The sequence below is a fragment of the Passer domesticus genome, chromosome 22 (genome assembly GCF_036417665.1).
Source record: "Passer domesticus isolate bPasDom1 chromosome 22, bPasDom1.hap1, whole genome shotgun sequence".
NCBI lineage: Eukaryota > Metazoa > Chordata > Aves > Passeriformes > Passeridae > Passer > Passer domesticus.
The window spans coordinates 137686-151875 of record NC_087495.1 but is presented as its reverse complement, the minus strand read 5'-3'; the positions used below and the strand labels follow the sequence as shown (position 1 = coordinate 151875).

General features: G+C 46.0%; 1 protein-coding gene and 2 long non-coding RNA genes across 3 annotated transcripts; 2 read left to right on the top strand and 1 right to left on the bottom strand.

Annotated features, from left to right (window-relative positions):
* Positions 1–618: 618 nt before the first annotated feature.
* Positions 619–9842, bottom strand: PPIH (peptidylprolyl isomerase H). The gene is made up of 10 exons (XM_064396919.1): positions 9730–9842; positions 9306–9370; positions 8687–8710; positions 8142–8186; positions 7685–7727; positions 6147–6239; positions 4533–4620; positions 3644–3684; positions 2389–2477; positions 619–828 (listed from the first exon to the last, which is right to left on the bottom strand). Exons 1-9 carry the CDS (start codon positions 9793–9795, stop codon positions 2409–2411), a joined length of 534 nt encoding a protein of 177 aa, XP_064252989.1. The 5' UTR covers positions 9796–9842; the 3' UTR covers positions 619–828; positions 2389–2408.
* LOC135285014 (uncharacterized) lies at positions 709–8480 on the top strand. Its single transcript, XR_010350044.1, has 2 exons — positions 709–848; positions 4475–8480. It is a non-coding gene; the product is annotated as an uncharacterized LOC135285014 (long non-coding RNA).
* LOC135285013 (uncharacterized) lies at positions 9756–12237 on the top strand. Its single transcript, XR_010350043.1, has 3 exons — positions 9756–9879; positions 10679–10784; positions 11285–12237. It is a non-coding gene; the product is annotated as an uncharacterized LOC135285013 (long non-coding RNA).
* Positions 12238–14190: the final 1953 nt, after the last annotated feature.

Below are 14190 nucleotides of genomic sequence, written 5' to 3'. Positions count from 1 at the left end.
GCCTGTGCAGGGTTCTGGCTTGTCCCCTGCCAGGAGAGGGTGAGCTCTCAGCCCTGTTCTGGGAGAAGGCAGCCTCAGCTGCACTCTCCTTGCTACACAGGAGAAGCAGCCCCAATTTCATTCCTATAGCATCACTATTCTGTTTTTCCCATATGACAAGCTTGCTCCAACACCCTTGTGAGTACCCAGGTGAATCCCTCCTCCAACACAGGTGGCACATAACAGCTCAATGGTCTGGTGCTACCATGTGCTAGGAGAAGGCTGAAAGACACCTGTTTACATCAGAACTCTCCTCAGAGTGCAGCACTCATGGTGATTGAATCTGTGCTATACCAATTCTTCATGCCTCAGAAAGGCTGTACACACAAAGGTTCTGGAGATTCCCAAGACGCCAAGAACCTTTCTGCCAGCCAGGCAGCTGTAGTTACCTCCTGAGTGAAAGAGATGGTGCAGCACAGCTCTGCCAAGCTCCTTTCACCCCTTCTTTCTCTCAATACCATGCAGTAAATGTTCCTGACTGAACCAGTGAGGGATAATGCATGCTGCTGAAGATGTTACAGCCCTTCTCACCTGGAGAAGACTCCATTCCCACTAATGTTAATTGATGTGCACTGCACATGTTAAAAAAATTCTTTATTAACATTTCAAAATGTAAAAAAAAAAAAAAAGGAAAAAAAAAAGAAAAAAAAAGATGCCCATTATTAAATAATTTCAGGAGAACCTCAAGAGGATGGATCTGGCCTGTGGAGAAGTCTGGGGCAGTAGATGAGCTGGCTGGACTTCGAATTGCATAGAGCCAGCACAGGTCTAATCACCAGTAAAGGAACACTGAAAGGAAGAAGAAACAGGTAAGTCTAAATGCTGGACAGCCATTCCCAACAGATCCTACAACAGCCAGGCTGTGCAGTGACATTGTTGGCCACACAGCGATTTTAAGTGCATGCCTGTTGCTACACACACCAGCTTTCATCACCCAGAGAACTCAGGAGTCCTCCTGAGTCTGCCTGCCAGGCAACTGCATCTACTTCTGAAGTTAAAAGCAACAGTGTCTGTTTCTCCCAGCTGATTTTCAAGGATCTTGACAAGTAGCTGATGTGGCTGTCTGACATCAGGCAAAGCAAAAGCTGTTCTTGTACCCAGTCAGATGAGAGACATGAGAGTGCAGCAAGGCTGTTCCTAAGACCTGTCTGGGAAATCTGAAAAATAAGTAAGCCTTGTGCTTAGAATGAAAAGCTTCCAGGCTCAAGCTGGGCATTGGCCAGAGATCCATGAGTTCAACCCTAAAGGGGACCCAACCCATCAGCACAGCTCTGCAAGAAAAAGGACAGCCTTGCTAGCAGGCTTTTTTTCAAAAGCCTAAATGCCACCAGAAGTACCAGGGGAATGGAAGAATGATTACATTCCCTGTTGTCACTTCATCAAATAGCAAGAGCTCCCAAGAGTCTAAAGTGCTGCGGGTTTCTAAAACTTTATTACAAAAGAAGGAACATAGTGGACAATTCCAGTTTCCTCTGGATATCATTTAATGGAAGGTCAAAAATTGTATGTGCTTTTGTCCAATCTGCCTTCTGAAATTTGTAAAAAATCAGCAACCAAAAGGCAGATTTTGACAAGCTTCAACCCAACACACTGAAATCTAGACAGATTTGTTTAAATACCTGTAGTTTTCAGTAAATTGAGTAAATTGAGCAGACAAATGGAAACAGAATATGTACTGTATGTTAGCCTGAGACTATTGGTTTAACCAAAATGAAGCCTGAGTAACAGTAAATAGTGGAAACATCTCTTTTCAGATAAAGACGGTACTTTTTTCAAGTCAAAGTAAGACTATGCAAAATGGTAATTCCTTGGTCCTTCAGTATGTTGGTCCTACAGCTATACCAAGCAAGGAGGCTCAAGTCCTCCCTTTCTGTTCTCCTTTTCTTGATCCCTGCCTGTCCCACCCATGGATAGTCTGCTTTTTGTAGCTGTTGGAAAGTCCTCCAATCTGCAGGTCAAAGGGAGGCTTTGCACCAGCTAGACTGCCTGGGTATTGCCAGAGGGATTACTGCTGTAATTCCCTTTCATCCACTTTCTACAATCAAGGCTTCAAGGCAGCCTAAACCAATCCAAGAAAAAGCTCCCATAAACCCATCTTCTCCTCGACTACAGCTGCAAAATCTTATCCTTGCTGTGCTGCCTCTGGTGTTTGTGCAGCTTGGAGGGAAGCCAGTTCTGGGACTTCAGCTGACAAAAAACAAATGCTGTTAGAGAAGCACTTTCTGGTGTTTCAACAAGCTGACACAGCTCTCAGCAGGTTCAAAGAAACGTGAAAATAAATCAAAAGAAAAATAAGAAGCAGAGCAACCCAGAGTTCATGGCACTGTGCCTGTGAAGACTGAGACTTACCACATTGCTTTTTCATTGCTTCACATTTCCCCACACTGAGAGATCACAACTGGCAACTTGGGTTTGTTATTGGGACCTGTTGGCACGTTCTGGGGACAAACAAATACAGAACACTAAAACTTACAAAAGCACAGCAAACCCAGGCAGTGACAGATACCGGAAGATTGGCTAAGAGATCTCTGTAACATGAGGAACAGGGAATTCCAGACACAGCTCTGAGGAGCAGAAAAGCACCATTACATATTTGGCAACAGGCCCGACCATAAGCTGGTGAATATTCCCTTTGTAAGCAGAGGTTTGGGACAGAGACAGGAGGCTGGTCCTTTGAATTGGAGGGAAGGAATAGAGTAAAAACTGGAGAGCTCCTCATGGAGATACTTGAGGCTGCTCTGGCTTTGATACTAAAAGCAGCTGCCACAAGCAAAACAAACCTGTGCTCACACAGAAAGGAATGAAACAGTGGCAAAGAAACCCTCATTCTGAACCTCCTGATGTGCTGGACTCAGCTGTTCTCTGAATCTCTGTTTCTTTACTTTGGTCTCACTGTACTGATACCCAAAGCAGGCGGCTCACCATAATGCTCTAGCAGATTATACCATGCGGTACTACTCCTTCCATGTGACCTTTTCTCAAAGCCCAACAGCTCTGTGTTTTGCCCTGCTTTCTAGATTAGAGACCCTTATCCACATTATCCCACATGTGTCATGGAGTCAATGCTGGCTGTCTCAGAGAACTTGCTGCTATTTGTTAAATCTACTCATTACCCTTCCATGACACCCAGGTCTGATGTTGGCAGCAATCATCACCTGGACTGTATTTATCTTCAGCTCCTGGAAGCCCATCAAGAGGTTAGCTTAATTTTTTCTTATTAAACATGCTGATCATAGTTCAGCAGAACTGATGATTTTGCATCCACTGAATAATCCAAAGAAGTGAGATGCTTTACGCTCTTGTCTGAGCTGCTGATGGAACAACTTTTTAATTCAGCTTCTGAACAAATGCAAAGCAAATAAAGCTAAGAGCGCAATCCCCACTCAAAGACTATCACAGTCACAAGATCCTAGCATTTCCAAAGCCAACTCATATGACAGCCTGTGCTTCAACAGATTTCCTGCTACATTATAATGATGACAACCAATAATGCCAGTTATCAACACTGGTATCCTGTAAACAGACAGCAGGACAACTCTACTTAATCATGTATGTAACTTTCCAATGCAGACATTCACAAGGAAGTAGCAATATTCAGACTTACTTCAATTTTTCTCATGACCAACAGCCCATCGACAATTTTACCTAGAATGAGAAAATGTATCCACTTCAATATGGCTGGTTTTTACCTTTGTTCCCCTCCACTCATCACAGGTACATGCATTTCTGTCCTTCCTGAAAAGCCCTGAGCAGTGTGTAGCTATTGGGCACTTCAGGGTTTGTTATTGATCTCTAAACTCATAAAGGAAACAATCCCTCTTCAAACATTTGCCACATTCAGCACAGATTAAGTGCCTCTTCCCATCACAGGGGTAGTGTGTGTAGATAATTGGGGGTTGAGACCACCAGCTTAAAATTGGCCTGGAACTCCTACAGTTCAACCAGCAGTAAATACAAGTTAGCAGATATGGTTTCACAGAATTACTGTCCAAAACTGTGGTGAAAGCTCAGCCCTCTCTGATAGTGGAGAAGAAAGGAACCCTTCCACTCATCTGTGACCTCTGCACGGGCACAAGGATTTGTGTACAAATACAGTACACTGAACACTGATCTGGATTAAAGCTAACCTGTGAAAAAGTTTTTCATTCCAACAGTGATCCATCACAGTATTAGGTTGTATAGATCCCTCAGATAGCACAAGCAAGGAGGGAAAAATGAGCAGTCCATTCCCAGAGGTGGTTGGGCACTGAACAGGCACCCCAGGGAATGATCACAGCCCCAAGGCTGCCAGAGCTCCAGGAGAATTTTGACAGTGTTCTCAGGCACAGAGTGGGATTTTTGGGGTGACCTGTGCAGGGTCAGGAGCTGGTTTTGATGATCCCTCTGGGTTCCTCCCAGTTCAGAAGATTCTGATTCTCACTATTTATTTTAACAGCTTCCCTGCAGGGATGTCTGTGAGCTGCCACTCCAGGACTTTTACTGTAGGTACTCACCGAACACAACATGTTTCCCATCCAACCAGTCACACTTGGAGCACGTAATGAAGAACTGGCAGCCGTTGGTACTCGGACCACTGTTTGCCTAGGGTTTGAGAATAGCAAAATACAACAAGTATACTATTTCAGACTGAACAAAACTGAAGGCAGACACATAAAGAAGAGGTGTTGTTCAAGTATCTATTATTTTTAGCTTATTGCTAGACAAACCAAAGGAAAGAAAATACATATCTGCAGGAGAGCACACTGTGCTGGGATGTAGTATGTCACCACCTCTGGTCACACTAGAATGTGCAAGAGCCATGTCACCAAATATTTATTATACTTCTACAAAGGCGTGTTCAATACAAGACTGAGCCGAAGTCCAGACTTTAGAGCACACTCCTGAAAAAAGGCTGAATGTTTTGGTGAGAAGTATTTATTGGCTGCAGCATTACCCCAAGGAAAACTGAACACCAGAAACCAGGGCAAGAAAAAAATCCAGCTGATTTCTGGTTTTTGGGAGGTTTCCTCAGAATAAAAATTTTAAAAAAATTAATTATCATGATAAGAAAAGTAACAACTGTATTGGCACAGGACTCACAGGAACAATGGGATGCAGATGTGAAATTTTATTCACACCCAAGTACAAAACCCAGAGCATTTGCACTGTGTTAAGAAAACATCTCTGCAACACTGAATGCCACTTGTGATATTGATAACCAGGAGCTACTAAAGCAAGTTTCTGTCCTGATGAGTGAACTGGTCAAGTTTTGCAGCTGCAGGACTGCAAAGGACAGGGTCATTTTGGCTTTCTAGTTAATGCCAGCCAGCTTCAAAAGGATCCAGCTGGGATCCATGGTTCCTGGGATCCAAGGTTTGACCCAGTATAATGACTTCAGAGCCATGTCACTTGAACACAAAGCTGGCAGTACTGGAGTGAATCCCTTCTCTCACACCACAGTACACTAGCTGCTTAGCTGTGCCATGACACCTCTTTTTGGGCCATGTTTTCAACATGGACGAATAACTAACCTAAATTATTAAATGTCCTAAACAAGTGGTTTTAAGGGCAGAGCAGCTGAAAGAGCTGGGGAAGAAGTAGTTGTGGATAGGAACACTGGCTCCATTTGCTTTCTATTCCAAAAGTCAGAGTATTGGTCCTACCAGACAATGTGCAATGGTTGCAGTTTCTCCTACTATGTTGAATAGGAAGGTCTGTTTTAAAAGATACCATGGTAACATTGCTGTGGCTTTGGAACTCACAAATCTCTCAGTTTCATCCTTGCCAAGGTCAGTGTTTGACAACAGTATCAGGAAAGAAGAAAACACCACCAACTCACCACTGTATGAAAACTCTTAAGAATTAAGCTCTTCTGAAAGCAAGGAAGCTAAGGCTGCCCCAGCACTCCAACAGGCAGCAAAGAAAGGATGCTGCAGAATCAGGACTATTGTGTTACTCAACATATTAACCCAAAAGTAGCTGCTTGACTAGTAGCTGCAAAGCAGACCTTGTACCCAATGGCAGAGATTCTGTTGCCAAGCAAAATAATTTTAATATACACTTAGGAAAAGGGCACAGAGAAAGTTCTAGAAGCTTTTTAGTCTGTAATGTCATTATTTTATACTCACCATAGAAAGCAGCCCAGGAGCAGAGTGTTTCAGCTTGAAGTTTTCATCTGCAAAAGGACCTCTATATATACTGGCTACTCCAGTGCCATCTCCCTGCATGACAGAGGTACCCAGTCAGTGACAGCATTTGTTCTGTAGCAACTGCTACAGAACAATTCAATTTAAAAATTAATTTAAAATCTCCAAACAAGATGAAAAGGCAAAATGGATTATGTATTGCCATTTACATACACCAGCAGGGAACACATTCAGTGTTTAATTTCCGAACAAGAACAGCAACCAGTTTCTAACCACACAGTTCACTGCTCACCATTCATATGTTGGCAGAAGCCCGTGCAGATGGTAAGTTTAAGTCCAAGCCTCCCAGAGTGAAGTGGAGGCAACTGATTGCTTGGTACAGACCCATCAGGACTTGGAAGGGAAAAGGGAAGAGACACAGAAGTATGGGATGGTGTGACAAAGAAAGCAGAAGTGGTTGCATGGAAAAAATTGGCTTACAGTGGTTTTATGTATTTCACCTTATTTTCTGTGACTTTATCGGAAATAGGAAAGCAATCTCTCTGTTCTACAAGGATAGATTCTAAAATAAAGATTTTCTGTTTATGTTGTACTTTCTACTAAGCCATTTTGCTCTACTTGCCCAGCCCTTATTTGTTTCCCTCCTTCTCTCTGTAGTTTACTTAAACTTTTGGCTCTGAGAAAGAAACTTGCAACCCTGTCTCAGGGGTCAGTGTGACTGTGCTTGCTCTCCAGGTGGCTCTGTAATAAATATAACAAATAAATTTCAAATACTGGAGCAATGTGTAAAGCTTGTTGAGATGCAGTCGAAGTAATACATGCACTGGGACATCTGAGCAGTGTCACAATTAGCAACTACCACAGAGTCTGGTGTTGCTGGACTGCTTGCTGTGTGGTCATTTCTCTCAGAGACTTTCATACAACCAAGTTTTATATTAAAAAAATCTTCATTGCTTCCCTCATATTTTGAAACACTTCCAAAAGTAAAATAATTTTACTGAATCCTAGAACAGCGAAGAGATCCTGTGGCCCTTCAGCCTTACTCATACATTCTGCTTATCCCCATGTCAGAGCACGACCACCATTGTGGGTGCAAAGACTTTTCTATTTTGAGAAAATTTAGTAACAAAAGGCTAGTTTTGATTTAAATGACGTCTTACATTATGCACTAGGTTCTGTACTTAGGGTCTATCTACAATCTGAATTGAAATTCACAGAGGTTTTTGCCTGGAGAAGGACAACAGAAGGGGGAAGGAAAACAGGGCAAACAAAATTTTTCAAGTTTTGAAAGCTTCCAGGGTTTTGGCAGGCTACTGCAGAGAGAAAATATTTTGGGAAAAGTGCGTGTTCACCCAAGGCTCCAGATTTGTTTTCAGGCGGTTTAATGTCCGTTGCAGTAGGATGGCAGCAATGCTATGAGGGTACCTCCAGTTACTACTGGATACCTCAAAAAAGAAAGAGAGCCCAGTAGCATGTTATACCACAGAGGAAAAGGACAAAAAGAGTACAGGAGTACATACATTTACGAAGTCACCTCCTTGGATCATGAAATCCTTTATTACCCTAAAGAAGTAAAACAACACTTAATTCTCAGTGGCCAAAAGCCTCAAGAAGCTCAGTGTAAGATGAAAAGGGGTTCTGCCTTGCTGTGCAACAGAAGCTAATAGTCTGTGAATGCTGCAGCCTAAAATCGACAACAAATATTAATTAATGGTTGATATGAAGTCATTTAGGACTCATTGCTTTTGAACAGGGATACTCATTACGTCATAGATGCAGTATCTGACGTGGCACACCAGAAACAGGGGATTCCTCCCAGTGGGGAGGACAGCATCCCCAGGTCCCCCAAAGCCACAGAACTTCTTTACTATGATCTGCAAATGTCTCCAACACCACTAACAGCTCAAGGTCACAGGTCACAAAACCCCACATGGCTCAGGCTGCTATTTAGTGTCAAAACAACAGTAGATAATTTACCTGTGGAAAGTGCTTCCTTTATAACCTATAGGGACACCATCTTTCCTGTAGGGAAGTGAAAAGGAGAATTATTGCAACCTACTGGATATCCCAACACAAAATCGTCCCAGCAATTCAGAGTCCCAAAGGGTTGCCGTATACATTAGCAGCTGCCTTGAAATACAACCAAATGCCACAGCCTCTCAGCTGCTGCTGTTGGAGGCAAAAAAAAGCCTCAAGTGGGCTCTGCACATGAAATGACTCTGTTCTCTGCAACACCCCCACCATCACCCACACAGGATCCCACTGCAATGTGCAGCATGAGCAGGTGGGCTTTGCAGATGGGGTTTTTTAGAGCCACCTGGGCACAAAAAATGTCGTATCAGAAAGAGAAATCTGCCATCTGCCATCTCTGTGAGTTTCCAAGCCCCCCACAATTTCCTCAGAGCAGATTTCTCTTCCATTTTGTACTAGTACAACATGAAAAAGTTCAAGACAAACCCTTTCTACCTCAGCCAGCCCTGTTTCTCCAGTGGGACACTTAAAGGACATTATAATCCGCTTACCTGAATTCACCTGTACAAAACTGCCTGGCAAACAAAAAGAGAGAGGAGTATTAGGTGCATGTGAACTCTGAGGGCTGCACCAACTGGTGCACAGGATTTTCCTTATTGTGTCAGAGATGTTCCCAGAGAAACAGGAACAGGAAATGGTAACTCCTTCCCCCTGCCATTTCAAAACATACTCTATGCTTTTTGTAGTGAGGAGGTCAGAGTTAACACCAAGGTTGTAAGGGACCATGAATGTAGGGCAGGCACTGTGTTTGACAGAGACCAGGGTATGTCCATCCCTCCAATGGAAGTGGGATTTCACATGGTGAATCCCTCAGTTGATGGCAGGAGAGGTGGGTGGCCAGGAGACCTCCACCATGGCACAAGGCACTGCCTGCTCTAAATGCATGGAGCTAATCAGAAGGCTTCACAGAGGAAGCAGAGGAGGAGCCCTTCCAGCCCCACAGGGTCCCCTGAGAGACCAGGACGCCACACAGCATCTCTGAGAACAGAGAAAGAAAGCAGGTGAAGCAGTTTGGGGTGGGTGTCAGCAAATCAGTTTGCCATTCTTGCACCAGGAAGCCTTTGCAGATCCAGTCCAGGCTGAGCTGCAGGATCGGTAGCTGCTCGTTACCTGAAGTTCTCTGCTGTTTTGGGTACAACATCTGCAAACAGCTCGATCTTCATGCGGCCGACCTCCTGAGGAGACGGGGACCAGGTGAGTTTTCCAGGACCCTCACACACAGACGCCTATCGCCCGACCCCGGGCACTCCCACAAATCCGGCCACCTCATTCGCCCCCATCCCTCCAGGCTCCTCCTGACGTAGTCCTCCTCCTTTGCCCTGCGAGCCCTTCCCGTCGGGCCCAGTGACCCGACAGACCGGCCATCCGTCTCCTGGCACCGCCCCTCCCAGCGCTTCCAGTGCGGCCCCGCAAGCCCCACGCTGAACCCCCGGCACCGCCCGTGCTCTCTCATCCCCACAACACTCCGACATCTCCAGTTATCCCCGCAGTCCTTCCCCGGGCGCCGCCGCTCCCCGTCCTGGAGCACCCCTACCTGCCCGCCGATGGTTACATCGAAGAAAACCACGGGGTTGTTGGGATTCGCTGCCAGCGCCGACATCGCGATTACCACTGCCGGAAGCGGAAATGGCGGCGGAAGTGGAAACGGCGACGAAAGGCGAGACAGGCCGCGCGGGAGGTGGGGGTAAGGTTGTCCGGGATGTGTGTGGTGTGTCCAGACCGTGTCTGTGGTGTCCGGGTGGCGTCCGGGGCTCCATCCTGCAGGGGCAGCTCAGACTCCCAAGAGTAGAGCGCTGCTCGGCTGGGAAGGTCTGCCCGTTCATCTCCCTGCCCCCCTGGGCACACGTCGGCTGAACATGAGCCCAGTTGTGCCCAGACGGGCAAGGAGGCCAATGGCACAGCCACTGTACCAGCCACAGTGTGGCCAGTGGAACCAGGGCAGTGACCGCCCACCTGTGGTGAGGCACCTCTAGTCCTGGGGTCAGTTCTTGGTGCTTCTCTACAAAAAAGATATTGTGGGGCAGGAGTATGTCCAGAAAAGAGAATAGAACTGTGGAAGGGTCTGGAGCACAAGGAGCAGCTGAGGGAGCTGGGAGGATTCAGCCTGGAGAAAAGGAGGCTCGAGAGGACTTTCTCGCTTTCCACAACCCTCTGGGCAGGCAGATGCAGCCATGTGAGGGTCAGGCTCTGCTCTCAGGGAACAAAGGACAAGAGGGACTGGCCTCAAGTTGTTGCAGGGGAGGTTCAGGTTGGACATCAGTAAGAATCTCTGTGGAAAGGCTCGTCCAGCCCTGGCACAGACTGTCCAGAGTAGTGGTAGAGTCCCCATCCCTCGAAGAGTTTAAAAGCCATGTAGATGTGGCACCTGGGGCCATAGTTTAGTGGTGGCCTTGGCAGTGGTGGACGAGCAATTGGTCTCAATCTTCTGGGACTTTTCCACTAATTTCATGATTGCAACAGTTAGGTCTCTGCTTGCTTTCAAGGTTTGATCAACTGAACACTGCCTTTGAGAGGTTTACAGGACATCCTTCAATGTCCTGACTGTGCTTGAGTAGAAGTCATGCTTTCTGTGGCAGAAAGATGAGCAAGGTATGTAAACAAGTGCACTGCAACTTTTCTGCCTGGAAAGAGACCTTTCCTGGACGAGAATCCTGATTTGGAAATTGTTATGTGTGCACTCAATGGCTGAGTGCAGCTGTCTGTGTACAATCAATGCTGCAGCTGGGCCTTGCCCTTTCCTTGTGGCAAGAGAAGACTCCAGTGTGAAGATCAGCCCTGATTCGGCTTGTACAGAGCTGGGCTGGTGCAGAGCACTTTTTTGCCACTGAAATGCTGAAATGGCAATGCCTGCTTTTGGTGAACAAAGGTGATCTATTTTTACACCTTCATCCTGTGATTGGTGACATGGTTTTCTCAGGACATTTCTTAATGACTCTAAAGATAATTTTTGAGTGTTACTGTTTACTGAGGGTGAAAATCTACTCAGTGATTTGCATTGGTGAATTTGAATTGTGTCCTTCAGTGTGTCCCAGCTGCGGTTTTGCTTTAAAAACCCCTGCAGTTCATCTGAAGATACCTTTTTTTTGCAGGCCAGGGATGGGCAGTAGTACAAGATGAATGATGGCTCAAGACGTCTCTCTGCCAAAATACATATTTAGTCCTCTGTGCCAGGTAGGAACAAGTGTGAAAGGATGTTCAGAGTCTACTCTTGCTTGTGTTACTGAACCTTTTGCTGTTCTTCTCTGATGGGTTTTGCTTTTTGTCATAGGAGAGAATGTCTGTTTGTCCAGGTGAGTTCTGTCTGTCCTGCAGTTTGACAGGCCATTTCTTCTCCCTCACTGTTAGGCACTAAACTGGGCTTGTGTAAATTGCCAGATGCTTGCTTTCTGAGAAGGGCCACTTGTGAAAGGGGGCAAAATGGACATCTGAGAGTATAAAGATGAGTCACTGACTGAAAGGGACAGACATGGCTGGAAAACGGATTTATTTTCCAAAGCCTTCTGCTGCTTCAGTCTTCTGCATGTCATGTCAAGTGTGCCAGAAAATGACAGGTCTGAAGCTGCAAGGAGATTTCAAGAACTCAAGGAGGTGGAGAAAGCCCACACAAACTGAGGAGGGGGAGAACTTGAATAGAAGCCAGCCAGACATTCCATCTCCCAGGAGAAACATGGCAGCCTCACCACCAGCTGGGATGTGGCCATGGGACCCTGCTCAGCTGTTCCGTCAGGGAGAGAAAGAGCCTCGTGATGGCAGAAGCTCAGGGTAGGATGGTGCAAGAATGAAGAAAGGGAACTATCTTCATTCATCCTCAAGAGAGGAGGACTAAAAAGTAGCAACATTTGCAACATTGCAACAGTTGCCTCACTCTTTGCCAATGATTTCAAGTGCATATGGTTTCTGTACAGACCTGTTCAGTACTGGCCACCAAGCTTCCCAGGATAACCTGCCAGTGACCATCAAAGGCTGCAGATATCTCAGAAGAATGTTGACCATTAAACCTGACATTTGTGATTGAAACAATAAAGCCATCAAACCAAACCCAGTCCCAAGTGGTGCTTCTGATTGTTCTATAGAGAGTTTGACCATGCAAGAAACAACAGACAGGGGTTTTTTAAAATTTGTTTAACTCAAGACTTCGTTTATGAACACTCCCCTGTGATGCAGAAAGGTGGATGCTTTGTACACCTCTATTGAAAGAGCATGCAAAGATCTCAGGGAAGAAGAATTCTCAGGAGCAGTGTCTCCAGGGCTGCTGGATCAGGGGCTCAGCTCCCCTGTGTGTGGCTCATGTTCTCCCAAATGCAACATTCAAGGAGAGATGTCTCTGCTAGAGAGATGGGGAAACCAAGTGACTACAAGCGTGGACACTACCAGTCCCCGTCAACAGGGCTGTTTGGTTAAGCAGGTGGATTTCCACTCTTTACTGCTTCTTTTGATGAAGAAATAGGTTTCCTTGCAGACTTGGGCAGTGGAGTTTGATTAAAAACCACAACACCTTGAAGATGATTCTGCAGTGTCTCACACAAGCTGCAGTTCATATACCTTCTGTCCTATTTCTCAGCTGTCCCAGAAATCACTTTCTGAGGCAAAACCAAGACAAACATTTAGGCATTTCTTATCACAGAAAGTATAAAGCACCAGCTCCCAAGCCTGTTGTGAAGCTCACTCCAGAATGAGGAAAGCATCCTCTCTGATCTCCATTGCCAGTGCTCGGAACTGCTGCGCCCTCTAGCAGCCAAGTCCAATGAGAAAGGTGTTGGGAGTAGGGGATGTGAGCAGGAGCAGAGTCCAGATGGGCATCCAAGTGCAGGGATCTTTCTTGGCACCAGTCATGTTCTGGTGACCTATGTAAAAGTCTTCTTCAGCAGCCTCGGAGAAAGGGAAAGATACTTTACTATACAATTACTAAGATAAATTATTTTATTATTTAGCTGCATGTATTGCATCTGCATAAACCAATTCTTTGTGCCTTGTCCTCTTACCTTCTCAGGCACACATGACATCAAAAAACACCCTTGCAAATCATGTAAAAATTGCAATACAAGCCAGGTTACTCTTCCCCATCATCTGCTCAACCAACAGCGTGTCTCTCCAGGGCCTGCAGACTATGAGTGGCCTCAGTTTCCACTTTTCATCTTTTTCAAGTCCTCTGTCTTCTCATGTCTCCCTGGGCTCTCCTCTCTGTTGGACACTCTTCTCAGTCACTCCCTGACCTCCCAATGCTTTTCACTGTAATTGTGCAGGCAGATGTTACCTAAAAGCACTATCCCAGTTTGGTGATCTGTACATTTTCGTCTTCTCTTGCTGCTGTTTGATGCATTTTTTTTATCTTATGAGCCCTTTTGCCCTGGCTCACTCCTGCTGTTAAACCCAGTTCCTGCAAGAGAAGTGACAGTTAATATCTCCTCCATGGTCTTACCTGTGTCTCTGACCTGGACAGCTGGTGGGAACCATCGCAGCGCCTCCCAGTACAGGCTTGTCTCTGGGTGTGGAACGTGGTTTCTGAAGGAGAAGAGGGAAACTCACAGTAATGCCTTGGCAATCTCCAGCTGGTAGAGCTCATTGAAAGGCAGCTCTCCAGGCTGCCAGTGAGGCAAATTGGCATCAAGTCCCAAGGCTGGTTCAGAGATGCTTTTGAGTATATTCTCAGCTCCACAGCTTCTGTGGGCAAGCCATGTCAGTGTTTCACCACCCTCACAGGGAAGAATTTCTTCCCAGTGTCCCATCTAACCCTGCCAGATAACAGTGTGATGCCACTCTTCCTTTTCCTGTCACACCAGCTTGCCCCAAGTCCCTCTCCAGCTCTTCTGGAGCCCATTTAGGCACTGGAAGGGGCTCTAAGGTCTCCCTAGAGCCTTCTCTTTTCTGGGCTGAACATCCCTGCCTCTTAGTCTGTCCTCAGAGCAGTTCCATGGCCTCTGGACAGCAGGTCCACATCCTTCCTGTGCTGGAGAACCCAGAGCTGGAGGCAGCACTGCAGGTGAGGTCCTGTCTG